The 18,271-nt window shown below is 42.6% G+C and overlaps 3 protein-coding genes across 3 annotated transcripts; 2 read left to right on the forward strand and 1 right to left on the reverse strand.

Annotated features, from left to right (window-relative positions):
• Positions 1-232: 232 nt before the first annotated feature.
• Positions 233-1,195, forward strand: LOC307201635 (olfactory receptor 11G2-like; the record flags this gene model as incomplete). The annotated part of the gene is made up of 1 exon (XM_079950917.1): positions 233-1,195. One exon carries the CDS (start codon positions 233-235, stop codon positions 1,193-1,195), a length of 963 nt encoding a protein of 320 aa, XP_079807043.1.
• Positions 1,196-6,477: 5,282 nt separating this feature from the next.
• On the forward strand, positions 6,478-7,428 carry LOC307201636 (olfactory receptor 11H6-like; the record flags this gene model as incomplete). The annotated part of the gene is made up of 1 exon (XM_079950918.1): positions 6,478-7,428. One exon carries the CDS (start codon positions 6,478-6,480, stop codon positions 7,426-7,428), a length of 951 nt encoding a protein of 316 aa, XP_079807044.1.
• A 1,919-nt stretch (positions 7,429-9,347) lies between these two features.
• On the reverse strand, positions 9,348-16,654 carry LOC307201637 (vomeronasal type-2 receptor 26-like; the record flags this gene model as incomplete). The annotated part of the gene is made up of 6 exons (XM_079950919.1): positions 9,348-10,261; positions 11,106-11,232; positions 12,925-13,152; positions 14,051-14,911; positions 15,206-15,497; positions 16,578-16,654. 6 exons carry the CDS (start codon positions 16,652-16,654, stop codon positions 9,348-9,350), a joined length of 2,499 nt encoding a protein of 832 aa, XP_079807045.1.
• Between the last annotated feature and the right edge of the window lie 1,617 nt (positions 16,655-18,271).

Below are 18,271 nucleotides of genomic sequence, written 5' to 3' on the forward strand. Positions count from 1 at the left end.
GGCATCTCTCCATATGATTTTATTCCTAATAATTAAAGATCAGTGCTATTAATCAAATCCTTAAGATTACATAATAACACTATTTTGGTCCCAGCCTAGAATACGCTGTGTACCTATATCTTGGCTACCAACATTTGTTTTTAAGTTTCACTGATTTTATCCTTGTGTTATTGACAACGGTATTATGTACACCACTTATTGAGTGTTTGCGATAGCACTTCTTTCATTCAAGATGGAGTTCACCAATAGCAGCACAGTTGAGGAATTCATTTTGCTGGGCTTTCAAATTGGGCAGCAGAAGCGGCACTTGCTCCTTGCCATTTTTGCTGTGCTCTACATCCTCACTTTGGCTGAGAACATCACCATAATCACACTGGTCCATGCAGATGTTCAACTGGCCCGGCTACCTATGTACATCCTGTTGAACAATTTCTCCTTGCTAGAGATATGCTACGTCTCCACCACTGTGCCCCGTATGCTCTTTGACCTGGCATTCCCATGTGGCGTCATCTCCTTCCATGAGTGCTTCCTTCAGTTCTACATCTTCTTCTCTCTTGGCCACACAGAGTGCTTCTTCCTGTCAGCCATGGCTTTGGATCGGTACTTGGCTATCTGCCACCCACTGCGTTACCCACAAATGATGTCCCACAAGTCCTGCTATGTCTTGGTGGCCACTTGTTGGGTTTTGGGCTTTCTATGGCACATTGGTCCAGTTATTTTGATCTCCAGGTTGTCCTTCTGTGGCCCCAACATCATTGACCACTTTGTGTGTGATCCAGGGCCAATTCTCTCACTGGCTTGCCCTCCTGTTGGAAACATTCCCATTATCTGCCAGTTTTCTGTGGATGGTCTCATTGTTCTAGGCAACCTGTTCTTTGTTGTGCTATCCTATGGTGCTGTGGTTCTCACGCTGATGAAGTCTTCTAGACGAGGCAGTCGCATGAAAGCCTTCTCCACCATATCCTTCCACCTAGTGGTGGTCACCCTTTTCTATGGCACGGTGGCTGGGATGTATGTAGTTCCAAGTGGAGAAAGTCAATCACATGTTACTAAAGTAGTAACACTGTTCTTTACTGCAATTACACCATTTCTGAATCCTTTGATCTATTGTTTGAGGAATAATCAGGTGAAGGAGGCAGTGGGCAGGTTGCAGAGGAGGAAGATAGGACTGGTGAAGAGAAAGCTGATTGTGTAAAAGCATCCTTAGCCGTTTTAGGACTCTGATTAAGGGAGGACTCTATGGCTCCAACATCAGCCAACCTTTCACTCTACCCACTCCAACTTACTGCTCTTCTGTCTCTCAAAAGCTTGCATGCTGTTTTGTGAGATCAATGTGAAGCTTAACAAAAGGTATGGATTTAATGTGAACTTGGGATTTTTTTGTGGGTCAGCATGGATAATGTCTGGGACTGGGTAGAGGAGGAATGGTGGTGACTGCCTCCCTATCCTGACCCCTCCAGAGGCAGATCGGTGGGGGGGGGGGGAGTTGGTAAATAATGGAAGAGGAGGAGACAGGACTGGAACGGCAGCTGGCTGACATGGTGTATTTAGAAACTATTCCTGACCCCTCATCTCCCATAACCTGGCGAGCCTTAATAGTTGGAGACCAAAGAGCTCAAAGACAGAGGGCACCTAGCAGCACCAGTAGAAGTGACAAATGAGGAAGTGGGAGAGACGGGGGTGGGGTGGGGGTGGACAATGCCATTTTCCAAGGGGCTGGATTATGTAGCCTCTCTCTGTAATATTTAAATAAAAAAGGACGATAAAAAACTTTTCCTTGTCTTTACACTTTCTTGGGCAAGCAGCTGGGAGCTGCTGACAGCATCCTGACAGACACATTGACTTTTTGCAAGAAAAAGGAGAGAAGGAATATTGAAAACAAACAACAAACCAAGATATCCAGCCCTGTAATGAGAGAGATAATGATCAGATGTTTACCATTTGGACAAGAATGGTGCCTCTTCGTAAAAAAAAAATGTATTGTTCTGTCAGGATGCTCAAAATGAACTAACCAGGGGAAAGAGGTCGGGGGGAGACCAAATCAAGGCAGCTTCCTCCTTCAGTTGAGAACAATAGCACAACACACAAATGTTATCTTGACACATAATGTTACCTCTTCAGGATTCCATGCAGCCATACAGTCCCCTTTCCAGGATACTCCATTTTATTCCATTCCCTCTATTCCACTGCAACAATTGGTCAACATGTCATGCCTATTGACCACATTCTTTCACTTCTCTCCACTGCTAAACTCTAAACTCTTCTCCTATCCTATCACTCTCACTATTCCAAGCACATTTTCTCCCCCTCCCAACCTGACACATACACAATTGTGTCATACACAATATCATATACACAACCACCAAAACACTACAGAGGGTTGCTTAATATTTTGTTTGTTTTCTAAAGGTTTTATACTTCCTCAGGCCTACCAATACCCCCTGTTATGCATGAGCCCTTATACATTTAAGTCCAGTCAAAGGCGACTATGGGATACAGTGCTCATCTTGCTTTTCAGGTTGAGGGAGGTGGCGTTTGTCTACACACAGCTTTCTGGGTCATGGGACCAGCATGACTAAACCACCTCTGGTGCAATGGAACACCATGACGGAAGCCAGAGCACATGGGAATGCCACAGTGGTACCTTTTTATCTACTTGCACTGGAGTGCTTTCAAACAGCTAGGTTGGCAGAAGCTGGGACAAAGCAACAGGAGCACACTCCGTCACATGGATTCGAACTGCCGACCTTCTGATCACAAGCCCAAGAGGCTCAGTGGTTTAGACCACAGCACCACCTGCGTCCCTCCTCTGCATGAGCCATTCCATGTTGGTTGTATAAGCAGCAGCAGCAGCCAAGACTGGAAGTAATGTGGGGGGCGGTCACAAAAATGTGATATGTAGATGATGGTGGAAGCCTTCAAAGCTCTCCCTTATCAGTTAGCAAGTATCCCAGAGTGAGTGAGGGGGGATTGGCTTGGCAGGGGTGCAAATCAAGGGGTCGGTGCCAGCTGACAACAGTGAGTCGGTGAGCAGTTGTCCCACTTCTTTCCCTTGGGAAAACCTGCTTTTTTCCACTGAATCAGAGAAAACGTCAGTCAGGTTTTCTGCAGATTGACATACACTCTGATTCAGTGGGGAGGAGCTGGATTCCCTGGGGGAAGCAGTGAGACAAGTGGGAAAATGCTCGGATCCAGACCTAGAAAGCAGAGGACAAGCAGAAAACCTCATGGACCTGAGCTTTCTAGACATGGGACAAGTGAAAGTATCGGTGAGTCCGTCATCATGTTCATCAATTTCAATGCATTTTCCCTGACTAGGAATAGCATTGGATACAAAGCCCTTCACACTCACGTCTTCCATATCCAGCTCTCCATTTCTTCCTCTCCCAGTTAACATTTTCCTTTTTTCCTTTTTCTTTCCTCACAACATCCTGTGGGCACTGGGCATGTTCAGTAATCTTGTGGCTATTTTAGGGGACCCCCTTCCCCAATTAGGGTGTATTAGGAGAAATACTCTCAAAATACTGATGATTACTTTTAACAGGATTTCTTTGTTTCCCTTTTTCTTTAAAAAGGAAAACCACAAAAAGCTTTGGAAATGTTAACTGAATTTAAGATTGGAAAAATGACAAACTGAAAATGACAAATTTGTCCATCCTTACATGTAGTCCTTTCCAAAGGGAGGACGGAAGAGGGAAGAGTAGAAGAATATTAGCTCTCCTTCCATCAAATTGCCCTTCCTTTTCAAAACCATTGCCTTATTTATCTCAACCCCACCCCCCTCCCCCAAAATTTTGGCTCACATCAGTAATAGACCATCTCTTATTATTTGCTGGTTCTGTATAAAGTTCACTTCTCCCCAATATCCATACTAAAGCACAAAGTGTTTTCCCAAACACACATTAGATGGGTGATAATTTATTTAAAATAAATAAATTTAAAAAAAACAGAAGTTCCTGATGCAGTTGGACGGGGGTAGCAGGACTGCCATAATCCTGATGTTGCTCACCTCCAGCTCCCATCAACCCAACCAGCATAGCCAAAGTCCAGGGATGATGGGAGTCCAGGAACAGCTGGAGGCCCACAGTTTAGCCAACCTTACAGTAAGAGAAGAAAATAAAAGAAAGTCAATCAAGTGCCTCTATCAGCTTGAGACTCCATAACACAATATATCCATTTGGTTGTTCTAATAAATCCCTTTGCAGAACCCACAAAAACACCAAATACCCGAGGAGGCTCCCTCGTGCTTCCGAGGGAGGCAATCAGTCTCCAAAGAGCTGTTGTTTTGGTGAATACTAATGACATTGTTCTTGAGGGGCTCATTCACACGAGCCACCATATATATATCAGATGCATTCAACCTTTGTTCTGTGCACAGGCCCATTCATTCTTCTTGCCAAGTCCCACTTTAAAACACGTGGAACAACATACTCCTCTTGGTTTATGACACAACATATATGAGATGCCTTCAGGGTGGTGGATCAACACATGGAATGCTACTGAGGTGCCAAATAAGTCAAATGGGGGAAGAGGTAAGAATATTAGAAGGATGGATGTGAATAGGTGCAACCATTGGCCAGATTGGGCTGGTAAGGATCTGATTCAGCATAGCAAACCTCTTCACTCACTGTTCCTTTGATCTTCCTCCAATCTTATTTTGCAGCTGTTTGTTTTTCATGAGTTTGTTCCAGTATGGGAAACTTGGTAGCTGTTTCTGTATTGTGTTGTGGAGAAACAAAAGAAGTCCTACTGTAATAATTTGTGCTTGCTTCCAAGCAAAGGCTGTTCCACACCTGTGTATTTTTGAGACCGTTTGTCCAAGATGCTTAGAAGAGTGCAGGGTACAAGGGCAACATGTCATTATCAAGCATAAAAGGATAAGAACACAAGACAGGCCTGCTGGATAAGGCCATGGCCTCTCTGGTGCAGCACCATTTCCCCACAGTGGCTGAGAAGAGGCCTGTGGGAAGCCTGCAAGCTGGACATGAGTGCAGCAGCACTCTGCCCACCTGCAGTTGCCAGAAACTGGCATTCATAGTCATAATGCCTTTGACAATGGAAGTAGAATGCAGCTATTGTGACTGGTAGCTGTTGATAGCCTTGTTGTTGTTTAGTCGTTTAGTCGTGTCCGACTCTTCGTGACCCCATGGACCAGAGCACGCCAGGCATCCCTTTCTTCCACTGCCTCCCGCAGTTTAGTCAAACTCATGCTGGTAGCTTTGAGAACACTATCCAGCCATCTCGTCCTCTGTCGTCCCCTTCTCCTTGTGCCCTCCATCTTTCCCAACATCAGGGTCTTTTCCAGGGAGTCTTCTCTTCTCATGAGGTGGCCAAAGTATTGGAGACTCAGCTTCAGGATCTGTCCTTCCAGTGGGCACTCCAGTGGGCTGATTTCCTTCAGAATGGATAGCCTTGTTGATAGCCTTGTCCTCCACTAATTGGTCTAATTTTCTTTTAAAGGGGTATAGTTTGGTGGCCGTCATTGCCTTCTGTAGGAGTGAGCATAACTGTCAACATTTCCCTTTTTAAAAGGGAAATTCCCTTATTCCGAATAGGATTCCTCACAAGAAAAGGGAAAAGTTGACTGCTATGGGAGTGAGTTCAACAGTTTCATTATGTCTTATGTAGGGTGTGGATCAGTTGTTACTTGGAAGTGACACAAATCAATACAGCAGGACTTACTTTTGCAAAAGCATGCATAGTTTTACACTGCACACCAGGCAGCAGCGTCGTACTTTGTTAAGAATGACTCTTAAACAGGCAAAGACTCACAGCTGTGATAGGCCGGAAGGCAGATATTACTTCCTTTTGGTATATGTAAATTTCTCTGTTATATTATGTAAATCTTTCTGTTAGGGTGAGACTGTCTTTCCAGAGTGGTGCTTACTCTGGTTATCTCCCGCTTGGACTACTGCAATGCGCTCTACGTGGGGCTATCTTTGAAGGTGACCTGGAAACTACAACGAATCCAGAATGTGGCAGCTAGACTGGTGACTGAGAGTGGCCGACAAGACCATATAACGCTGGTCCTGAAAGACCTTCATTGACTCCCAGTATGTTTCCGAGCACAATTCAAAGTGTTGGTGCTGAACTTTAAAGCCCTCACCGGCATCAGCCCAGTATATTTGAAGGAGCATCTGCACCCCCATCATTTAGCCTGGACACTGAGGTCCAGCTCCAAGGGCCTTCTGGCGGTTCCCTCACTGCAAGAAGTGAGGTTACTGGGAACCAGGCAGAGGGCCTTCTCGGCAGTGATGCCCGCCCTGTGGAATGTCCTCCCACCAGATGTTAAGGAGATAAAGAACTATGCAACTTTTAGAAGACATCTGAAGACAGCCCTGTTTAGGGAAGCTTTGAATGTTTGATGTTTTATTGTGTTTTTAATATTCTTTTGGGAGCTGCCCAGCCAGATGGGCGGGGTATAAATAAATTATTATTATTATTATTATTATTATTATTATTATTATTCAATTGAAGATGGAACTGGCCAATGAAACTGAAGTCACAGAATTCATTTTGCTGGGATTTGGAGGTGGACAGGTGAAGCGTTTGCTGCTGCTCCTTTTTTTGACTGTTCTTTATGTGCTCACTTTGGCCGAGAATCTAACCATTATCACACTGGTGGTTCTAGACTCACACTTGTCACGACTTCCCATGTATCTCCTTCTAAGCATCTTCTCCTGGCTGGAGATGTGCTACATGAGTGCCACTGTACCTCGCATGCTCTTTGATTTGGTGTCCCCTCATTGGACGATCTCTTTCCAGGCTTGCTTCTTCCAGTTCTACATCTTTTTCTCGCTTGGTGCAACAGAATGTTTATTCCTCTCAGCCATGGCATTGGACAGGTACTTGGCCATATGCCACCCACTGCGCTACCCACAAATTATGTCCCAGGAGGCCTGCTGTGCTCTGATGGCTGCTTGCTGGATCCTTGGCTTCCTGTGGAACATTGTCCCAGTAACTGTGATCTCCAGGATGTCCTTCTGTGGACCCAACATCATCAACCATTTGTTGTGTGATCCTGGGCCACTCCTGTCTCTTGCCTGCCCCCCACTTGGGAATGCTCCTCTCATCCACCAGGTTTTTGTGAATGTTATGGTTTTAGGCAACTTATTTTGCATTCTGCTGTCCTATGGCACTGTGGTTTTCACACTGATGAAAACCTCTAACCAAGGCAGTCGTAGGAAGGCTTTCTCCACCGTATCGTTCCATCTAGTAGTGGTGAGTATTTTTTATGGTTCTGTGGCAGGAGTATACTTAGCTGCTCCAGGTGGAGAAAGCCACTCAGATGTGACAAAGGCAGCAACACTCTTCTACACTGCTATCACACCTTTCCTCAATCCTCTGATCTATTCTCTGAGGAATGATCAGATGAAAGAGGCTGCGGGGAAGTTGTTGAAGAGATTGGAGAAATGGAGGTGTATTTGAAAACACGGATAGCATGGAAATGTTGCAAAGCAAAAACAGAAATGAGTCTTCCTACTGGTGCAAAACCTGCGTATCAGAGAGAGGGCAAGCCTAGAACCACGATGCATTGGGAGGTTTATCACTTGCATTGCTTTGTTTGTTTTACATCAGGGAGCATTCATAAATGGTATACCCTACCTTCATTCTGAAGTGGCATAATCCATCCTGCCACCTGATGATTTTATCACCTCATTTTGCTGCAGAAAGAGACCAGGACTCAAAGTGGGGACAGAGGTAGGGCAGAGTCTGATGTTTACCTTGTAGCTGAGTGGAACTACAAGGACATCTGCTGTCAGCATCTGAATTTCAGACACAAATGTTAACTAGGCAGAAACTCTGAGAGAATGTATTATGCATCTTTCCCTCTAATGCTGAACTTGGGATGGGCCATTCTAATTATTCTGCATCCAAATCACACATACCTCAACAAACAAAAGAGAGGTATCTGGATATTTGGGGCTTGTAGAAGTAAGTAAAATTCATTGGGGGTGGCTGGTAGAGGAGAAACTCTCCCTCCAAAAGAGGGCAGGGGATTCTGGTTTGAGGAATGTCTGACCGAGGTGCTCCCCCACTAGTTCTCTGCTAGTGAAGAGTGATAAGAGATAGTCAGGCTGTCAGTCTGACTATCTATCCCCCAACCCCTCAGAATTAGCATGCCCTCAGGTGTTCTGAAGAGGCACCTGTCATTTGTCCTGGGGAAAAGAGAATATTTCTGAGGGACATGAAGGAACCCAGAACAAGGACTGTTTCATCAGCTTGACACTGCATAAACCACTTTTTAATTAAAAAGCTTCAGGGCTGCACCCTCAATCTTTTAATTATTATAGAAATAGGAAAGAAATGTTAATTGGACAAACTATCTGGCAATTAAACAGCACAAAGGTGATATTTATTTTTTGATGTTGTAAAGTAGATTAATCTTACAGGTTGGAATTCTTCTCAGGAAGCACGAGTGATTGATTACCGTATTTTTCGCTCTATAAGACGCACCAGGCCACAAGATGCACCTAGTTTTTGGAGGAGGAAAACAAGAAAAAAATATTCTGAATCTCAGAAGCCAGAACAGCAAGAGGGATCGCTGCTCAGTGAAAGCAGCAGTCCCTCTTGCTGTTCTGGCTTCTCTGATAGCTGCGCAGCCTGCATTCGCTCCATAAAACGCACACACATTTCCCCTTACTTTTTAGGAGGGAAAAAGTGAGTCTTATAGAGCAAAAAATACGGTACTTAGAAAGATTAAAAAATGAACTATAACTCTTGACAACTTTTTATTTATTGCTTTTTATTCTCTTATATTTACTCATCTTTCTTCCTTTTTTAGATTAGATTGGTTTTTATTGTATTTTATGTTGAAAATTTTCAATTAAGATACTTTGGGGAAAAGTGCCGTTTGACCTATAAAGCCTTAAATGGCTCAGGATGGCAATACCTCAAGGATCGCATCTCTCCATATGAACCAATCTGGACCCTGCTATCATCATCTGAGGCCCGTCCCTTGAGAAAGTGGCAGTGCAAGACTGCGATGACTCTCCATTTGTGAAATGCTCTCCCCAGGGAAGCCTGCCTGGCACCTTTGTTACATATCTTTAGGCATGAGAAAAAGATGCTTCTCTATAACGAGGCTATTGACTGATGTTTATTATATACTTTGTGTTCCCATTTTGCATTTTTCTGTTGTGCATTTTTCTATAATCTTTGGCTGAAGCGTGGAATAAAAATTAAATAAAGAGCTGTAATAATAAAATGAAATACTTTAATGGGATCATCCTAAGTGAGTACATGGAAATCAAGGCCCATTCTCTAACAGAAGCTTTCTGTGATCTTGGAGGGTATGTCACTCATTACTAATAAAAGACATTTGAATGCAATGGGCTTCAGTTAGGTCAGCTAGGCTGATTCTTTGTTGTTCTAATTAACTGTTCCTTGGTATTCAGTTCAGGCCTCAGTAAAATAATATAGCATTTGGGGAAAAAGATGCACCCCAGTAAGCCCAAACTGGAAGCCAAGATGGAGAAGATCTCCACAGCCACCATGTATTTTCCTTTTGTGCTCAGGTAGGTTGGGACAAAGGACAGCCAAACACTGCAAAAGACCAGCATGCTGAATGTAATGAACTTGGCTTCATTAAAGCTGTCAGGCAACCTCCGAGCAAGAAAAGCCACCATAAAGCTGACAGAAGCCAAGAAGCCCATGTAGCCCAGCACAAAATAAAACATAAGGACTGACCCCTCATTACAGAGCAGAACCATTTCTTTGATCATTGTATTCATGTCTAAATCAGGGAAAGGGGGAAAAGTTGCCAGCCACACAGTACAAATGGTGGCTTGAAAAAGAGAGCATGAAAGAACAATGGTGTTGGACAATGGTTTTCCCACCCATCTCCTCATCTTGGATCCCGGCTTGGTGGCCATGAAAGCCAGAACCACAATGATGGTTTTGGCCAATATGGAAGAAACTGCCACAGAGAAGATCATGCCAAAAGCACTTTGTCGAAGGAGGCATGTCAGTGCTCCAGGCTGGCCAATGAATAGCAAAACACAAAGGAAGGAAAGCAAGAGGGAGATGAGGAGAGTGTAGGTGAGGTTCCGGTTGTTGGCCTTGACTATGGGAGTATCCATGTGCTTCAGGAATATTCCAAGAACCAAAGCAGTGAGGAGAGAAAAGGAGAGAGCCAAAGAGGACAAAATTATGCCCAAAGGTTCTCCATAAGACAAGAAAGTTATTTGTTTTGGAAGGCATCCATCCTGGAAATGGTTTGGATATTGGTTCCCAGGACATTCAAAGCAAACATCCATGTCTGAAAAAGACAAGACAGAATTAAATATGTGGATATCCATTCTGCAATGCTTGGCAGAATTTATGTACTGTAGAGCCTTGAATTATGATGCTGAGGACAGTTTTAAAAGAGATATCCTCATATTTAGAGGTAATATTCAGCTTTGATTGCCAAGCAATCCACATCCTGGGCCAATGTTAAGAGGCTAGCAGTCTACAGGTCTGAGGTTTTATTCCGAACATGCACTATCTGGCTAGCTAGTTTGCCAGCTCCTTCCATTCCAAGGGAGTGTGATAGCCTGACCTCTGTTAATGGTGGTACATAACTGACAACACATGAGACCTTTGTTACCATGCCAACACTGACTAGTCCTCTATTACCAAGCCAGATTCAAGGTCCCTCAATTGAGGTCAAGGTTATTAAAGGAACAGCCCTAACCCTTCTTTTCTAGCTTGATGTTTGAGGTAATCTCTAGGTGGTTTGCTTTTCTTGAGGTATTGGGACCAAGTCTTTATTGTTAATGGACCCACTCCTTTGGAATATTTTTTTCAATAGTGAACCAGAAGGTATCTTCTATAGTAAACTTTTCACATTTGAAAACTCTTTATTCCTGTCAAGCTTATGGAGACAATTCAGAAAATTATATTTTGTAGGAATTAGTTTGAGATTGGCTACTTTTTTAAAAAAAACCCTCCTCTGGTGCAATGGGTTAATGCATTTGGCTGTTAACTAAAAGGTGGAGGATTGAGTCATTGTATATATCCCTCCCATGCTATTCAGATTTGTACACCAAATACAAATCTCAGTGCTGATATCAAACAAGATCCTGATATAGCTTTTGAAGAGTTCACAGTTTAACTCCTACCTTTCTGGTTTGAGATCTTCCCTTCTGGACATGGAAGACAATCATAGCAGCAAGAAGGCTTCCCTTCCTTCTTGGTCCGACTGTAACCTAAATGACAATTCTCATTGCACACAGAAGGAGGTGGTGTCTGTACATAAATAAAAGAAGATAATAGTTTCATGGAGTGCATCTCCCTGGCACAGCAAAGGTGGTGAAATACACAGTTTAGAAATACAACAATAATATAGGAAAATTCATTTTATGTTTCTGCAGGTCAGAATGAATTATCAATGGGAACACTGCCTTTACCAACACAGCTCAAAGAAGACACGGAACACAATATTTTGAAAGGAAGCTTATATCTATCAAATATAACAGCCCAGAGGATCTGCAAATCGAACTGAACTGGTCAATCAAAATAGAGTCTGGATAGGAAGTTTTCTAAGACAGGGAGAGGGAAGTTGAAATGGGAGACTGAGCACTCACACTTTACATTGTGGGTGCCCTTTGCGAGATCGCACACGGTGCTTCTGTTACCAGGGAACTTACTGGCAACTAGGGACTGGCCTGCCTCTCAGTGTTATTCTTTGGAGGTTCACACCCAGCCTCAGTAGTCAAGTTACACTGCTGGGAGGTGGGGCCAGTTTTATAAATAGAGGGTGGAGCCAGCAGCAGCCAGGCAGTTGGCTCAAGAGATTTACCTTCCCTACCCTCCCTTTGTTTAATGTTTCTTGTTTGCAGGTTAACCTTTTTTCATCCTGTTTAGCGGGCACTGCCACAGTCTATTGACTGGTTGTTGTTGACAAACCGGGAAGAAATTTTCCTATATTGACAGGTTTTTTCCTTCCCCGTAGCAATTTGTCACAACTTTGGCAGTTTAAGGCCTTGGGTGGAATCCTTTAGTCTTTTCTTCCCTATAATGGGGGGCGGGCGTGAAGTGGTGACTCACCCCCTCTGTGGCGGTGATTCCAGGGTCCCTTCTTTAAAGGGGTTATATCAAAGGTGTCACTGGCCATATACTGAAAGGTTGTCAATGAACTACCCTGCGTGTGGAGATATGGCATGGGCTGCCTGCGTGCACATACGTCTCGCAGTGCACCCCCATATCCCATTTACCATAACGAGCCCCAGTTCCCCCTGCTGCGGGGCTGGGAGGGATACACACACAATACTTAAGCCAAGGTCTTCCTACATTTGAGAGTTTAATAAAGTTGTGGCCAAATTTTAATTCCATAACAGGTTAACAGAGTCTTTATTCCTTCCTGGAGATCCCTGGGGGCTGGAGCTGTTGCTGCCATGTCGCCCAATGACTTTCTGTGATTTCAATTTATTTTTATTTTGTATATTGCATTAATATTTGTTTTCAATGGTGACCTTTGCTTGGTCAGGTTCTAAACATATTAGTTTGCATGTTGCGTTCCTGTGAGCATTGTCTTATGTAATAGCATTGTCTTCAAGTAATATTTCTTGAACTTTTTCCAGAACACTGGGGGTCCTCCAATTATAGGCATCCTCTGTGTCTGCTAATTTTTAAGGATTACTCTTTGAAGGATATTACATACATAGTAGTGATTCCATCATTATTTGACTTAATTATTCTGATTCAATATGCATTTCAGTGCATAAGTTCATGTTCCCAGAGGTTTTCAGCTGTGTGTTCATCTCCCAATGTTCCCTGCCATGTTTGCAATAACTGCTTTGGAGAGTTATTTAGGTTGGTGAAATGGCTCCAGATAAGTGCAATGGCAATGGGTCTTCTAACCAAGTCTAGCCAAGACCTGAGGAGACATCAGATTTAACACTGAGCAAAGGACGGAAGATACTATAAAATGGAATTTACCTGGTTGAAGTTGCTGGGCCATACGATGGCCTCATTATGAATTCTGAGCCCCTTTTCTTGGTGAATCTGTGGGTTCATTTTTCCAACTTTGACTCTAAGAAAGGACTCATTTGGGAATGTGACCCAGTTGATAATATCAAAGCCAGCTACTAATGCTCCCTTTCGGTCAAAGGAAATCTCTTCTCTGGCACTATTGTTGAAGGAGATACTTCTCAGAAAGTGTTGGAGCTAAATTGCGGGTGGGGAACCATAATGAAGATCTACAAAAGGATTCCTTATTAGATAATTGAGATTACAGTTGACCTCTGAGACCTTTGGTTTATAATTTATTTAAACTATATCAACTGACCAATTGGGCTAACCTAAATGGCAATTCTCATTAAACACACAAAGAGATGGCATCTGTACATAAATAAAAGAAGATAATAGTTTCATGCCTTGCATTGGTCTTGTCCCAATTAAATTTCAGTCTGCCAACTCGCTTCGAATCCACTGCAATCATCAAATACAGAGGTGTTTGTTAACATATGTCTCTCCAGGCCACTTTACCCTAGGCTACTTCTCCTAAAGCATACCTATGCACCCAAAACTAATTTCCAATGTGATGTGCACTGTGGGGCAGGTACTGATGTGTCTTTTGATTTATCTGCTGGTTTGTGATGTTGGATAGTGTTTCAGCTCCGTGAAGAGGTGTTAGGAACGTGGCCCCCCAGAGTGTCAGGGATGAGTTAGACTCAAAGATTGACCTAGGGACCAACTCTGCAGATGACAACTGCCTGTCAGAATCAAAAAAGGGCAGTTTGACCCCCCTTTTTAGAGAAGACTCTATTAGCTATCAAGGAGAGGAAGAATTGGAAGGCAGCCAAAGCGTTGCTAGGCAATCAGCAGATAAGCAGTGGTCTGAGTCTGGGTTCAGTGAGAGTGAGGAGGAGGAGGGAGGTCAACCTCTCAGGCCTTGATCCAGGTGTTTGGATAAAATCAGAAGGCAACAGAATAAAAACAACATTCCATCCATTAAGTTGGATGCAATTATATTTTCTCAGCAACAAACGAACTGCAAAACTAGGGGCCACTTTTAGCAGAGTGCTAGAATATGACATTTGCATTAATGGGATCAGAATTTTACCAGCCATATTTGTTGCTTCAGATAGTCCACTGTTATTCCATTTGTCATTGCTCTAATTTTGAACGTGGAGCATTGCATGGCATGCAAAGCATGTGCCACAGTATATAGAGCATTGTAGACACTGTAGCTTTGGGCAGTCATGGTCATTTCAAAAACAGAACCAGGGAGGCTGTCAACCTTCTCTTCCCCAGTGCATGATTCCTCATGTTCCTTATCTAAAGAAGCATTGGAGAAAGAACAGATGAATGCTTGTTCCCAAAAAAGCTGGAGAAAGCTGTCATCTCTTTCTGAGGCAGGGTTTCTCATCTGAACAAATTTCTGGAATCCTGCAGGTTCCTTTGAGGAAACTGCCAAGGAGAGAGCACCATGGAGGAAATCAATTTCCCAGCCCCTCTGAATGGGGAATGAGGTGAATTCCATCTGGGCAGTCATTATCCAGACTTTTGATGTGGCATGCATTGGTATATCATCCATTTCTGCAACCTTTGGCATCGTTCTCATTATCAAAATGGTATGAATCTCACCATGAACAACCACAACATTGGCAGTGCTTCCCATAACAACACGTATTGTTTCAGAACCATCAGCCACCATTTCACTGAGCTCTCCAGAAAACTTCAGTTTAGGAAATCTTCCTATAAAATCAAAGCAGATACCCCTCTGGGCAAACAGGGGAAGGACATTTTGTACAAATCGCTCTCCAGCATCATCATTCTGAGAAACCACCCCAATCCACAACCAGCTGAAATGCAGGAGAAGTTGGAGTATCCCATTGTACTGATGAGTCCCATCTGGGAACATCCAGTGGGAGAAAAGAGTTTGTACATTGTTTTCCATCATGGGAGAAGAGCCGTAGATGAGCTAAAAGTAAGGGCAGCAAATGGTGAGATAAAATGCAAAAAAAAAAAAAAAAGTGATAACAAATTGTGCTATGACCTATCACCACTTCAGGCAGTATCAAAAACTGCTCCAGGCAATATCAAAAATCTCCATTTTCTTGAGGCCACAACTGTTTTGTCCTTGAGGTCTATGGCACACCTCCAATTTTTAAGTACACAATTTAAGTTTAAGTACCAACATTCAAACTGAAAGGATGTCATTAAAGACGAGTGTACACATCCTCATCTCTGCCCATTCTCCATGAACACATCTTACCTGGGGCATCTTGTACATACAAAGGATGGTGGCCATCTGGAGACATGAATCTGAGTTTGATCCCCCAATGACAGCTATGGGAGTGTCCTCAACATCACACTTGTAATTAGGGATGAATCTTCCTTTCCTGGAGAGAACTGCTAGTGAGGATTGATAGATCCATCTGGCAATGAAATGGCTATTATAGATGTGGAACCCCAGTGTGATATTGGGAAGGATATGTGGGTTTTCATTGATCTCCCTCACAGCAAATGCCAAGGCCAGAATATGCTGGTAGAGTTGTGTCATGGGCCTGTAAGGAGAGGAACATATTGTATAACATGATTAGAGAAATAGATTATATGCCCACAGTCCAAGGACGTTTTTTCAGATAGGTAGGCAGGTAGGTAGGGACATGATACCCTCTACAGTCAACTCTTGGCATGGCTTTGAATGCTGTTAATTTACATCCTCTATGAGCAGATGCTTGCAAAACACTCACCTTTCCCCTTGCTATTGTTTTCTGAAAATCTCAGAAAGTAAAAGGGTTTGTATTATGTACATGTCAACATTCACACAAAACTTGCATGAATGAATGAATGAGGAGTCAAACTCCATTGAATGAATATGGATTTAATCCATTGAAATATGTACCATGCATGAGAGAAATCTCAAACACCGAAGGTTTTTTGTTACTGTTTTATGACTCTATTATGACTCTGATACTCTAATCGTTTGGAAATGAGAAAACAAATCTACCAGTGTAATGTCATATTGGTCTGTGGACCCTTGGTGGATATACCACAACAGAATATGACCTAGGGCCATATCTCATGTAGGAATGTACTTTTTGTTTGCAGAGAGTAAGCAGCTATAACCACACTGCAACGATGATAATGATGGTGATAGTAGTAGTCTGCTTAAATGAGTTGACAGTGCCTGATCACCCAATCATACAAGTACTGTCCAAAACGTATAAGAAGATCACTTTCAAATATGAGTGATTAACCATTTGTGGCAGGTTTGAGAAAAGCCAAATATGGATTTTCTATATCCAAAGTATTCCATGGGAAATAGCCTGAAAACCTAAATGCAATGAAAGTGAACAATCCTGTTTATACTCTCTTGTAATCTTATAATGGATAAATGCTAGTTTTAGACCTGCCTTATATATTGAAATTATGAACCTAAGGTTGGCAGATCTTGCACAAAGCATTTTGAGAACTTCCAAAGCCCATCATAAACATCTGAAGTACAGAGAAGGAGAAGTCGGAATCATCACCATCTTCTTAAATCACCACATATCAAATGCTGACATATACTCATGAAGGATTTAAAAAACATTTAAAATATCTATGTATATATAAAATTTTAAAAATCCACAATTCCTTACAATATGTCATCAAATAATTCAGGAGACGGAGGTTTGTGGAAGGTTAATATACTTGAAGCTATATAGATTTGAGACATAATGCCACCAATGATGAAGTCCCCAGATTGATAGTATTGGTGAAGAATTGGAAGTGGATCTCTAATAGAACATAGAGCAATAGGAACCCTGCACATTATCATTCAAATGTTCTTGCTTCAGAAAGTCTCACTGGAATGCGCACAAAAAATGGATCTGCTCTGTGTAAAGAAATCAGTGACCAGTCTGAGAGAGCCTTGGATCTAGCATGTCCTCTGAAGGGCACAGGGGCTGTTCATTGTGTCATCCACTTTTAGTTTATCGTGTTTATGTGGCTTCTGAAACACCCCTGGGATGAGGAGAAGCAGCAGCAGTGATTATGATTAATTTGATAATCAGATGGGATGGGAGATAATGATCAGTTCTGAATTGTAGGATTTCTATCAGATTTCAAAAGAAAAACATGTTTTCCTTATCATAGCCAAAGTCTCAGCTGGTCTTACTTAGTAGGGAGGAAACGTTATACTGGGTCTTAGCAGGATTTCCAAGGAAGAAGAGGGTGGACTAAACATCTCCTGTCAACAGTCTTTCAACAGAGATAATAATGTGGTGAAAAATGATAGCCAGGCCAACTTGGTTATCACATTCTGTTTGGGAAAAAAAGAGAGAACAAGGATTCACCTTTGATTCCCTCAGAAAGCAGCTTTCCATGAAGGTAGAACAAGGTGTATTGAGGAACCAGTTAAGGGTGGGTGACCCGGAGCAGAGGAATCTTCATCACGCCCAAACAGTACATAATAGTACTGGGGGGTCAGCCATAGATAAAACCTCCCTTTCTTTAAATACTTTTGTGACTGTTATAGATTACAAATGAAGTGATTTATTTGCTGGTTGAAATTCAAATCTGGAATGTGAGCTGTCTGCAATATTAAAAGGCTGAAAGCTAAATAAAAATAAAAATATGTTTTTATTGCAACTGAGAAAGATTCAAAATATGTAAGGGGTGATGGGACAGTTAGAAATTTTCATTTTATTTTTAACTTGCTGTCCTTTTGAAGCAAGTGCTGACTGCAAAATGAAGCTATGTTTTATTCTGTGGCATGGGTGGGGGGGGGGCGAGGAATGAAGTCTGACATGGTGACGGGAGATTGGAGAATCAAGCTTAAGGTAGAGGTTGTAAGATCTTAAGGTGGAGAGTGAGCTGTTAGTAAGACCAAGAACAGTCAGTATTGTAAAAACACTGTTGGACACCCCATTGACTGTTGGCATCTAGCATCAATTACTGGATCAGCAACTAAAAGAGATCAGAGCTGAGATGGATAAGACAGTGAATGAAAATGAACCAGAGAATGATGAGGTTAAAGAAGACACAGAACATTTGGAGAATTGATAAAGCACTGCCAGAACAGCAGAGTGGAATGGTAAAGCTGGAGGCAGTAAACAATGAAATGGAGAGAATCTTCACACAGGTGACTGGAGGAGTGAAACAGGCAAGTGGTGTAGTCATGATGTTGGAGAAGTGGAATGAAACCATGGACAGGGAGATTAAAAAGCATTCTAGAGCTGAGAGAGAAAGGATTTGGAGTGAAATTTGGAGTGAAATTTGATGCAAAAGCTATTGAGCTTCTGGCAATTTCCCTGGAGAAAGAATGGAAGAAGAAGAAATGGAAGGAACTTCA

This window comes from Podarcis cretensis (assembly GCF_951804945.1).
Source record: "Podarcis cretensis genome assembly, chromosome: 13".
Lineage (NCBI taxonomy): Eukaryota > Metazoa > Chordata > Lepidosauria > Squamata > Lacertidae > Podarcis > Podarcis cretensis.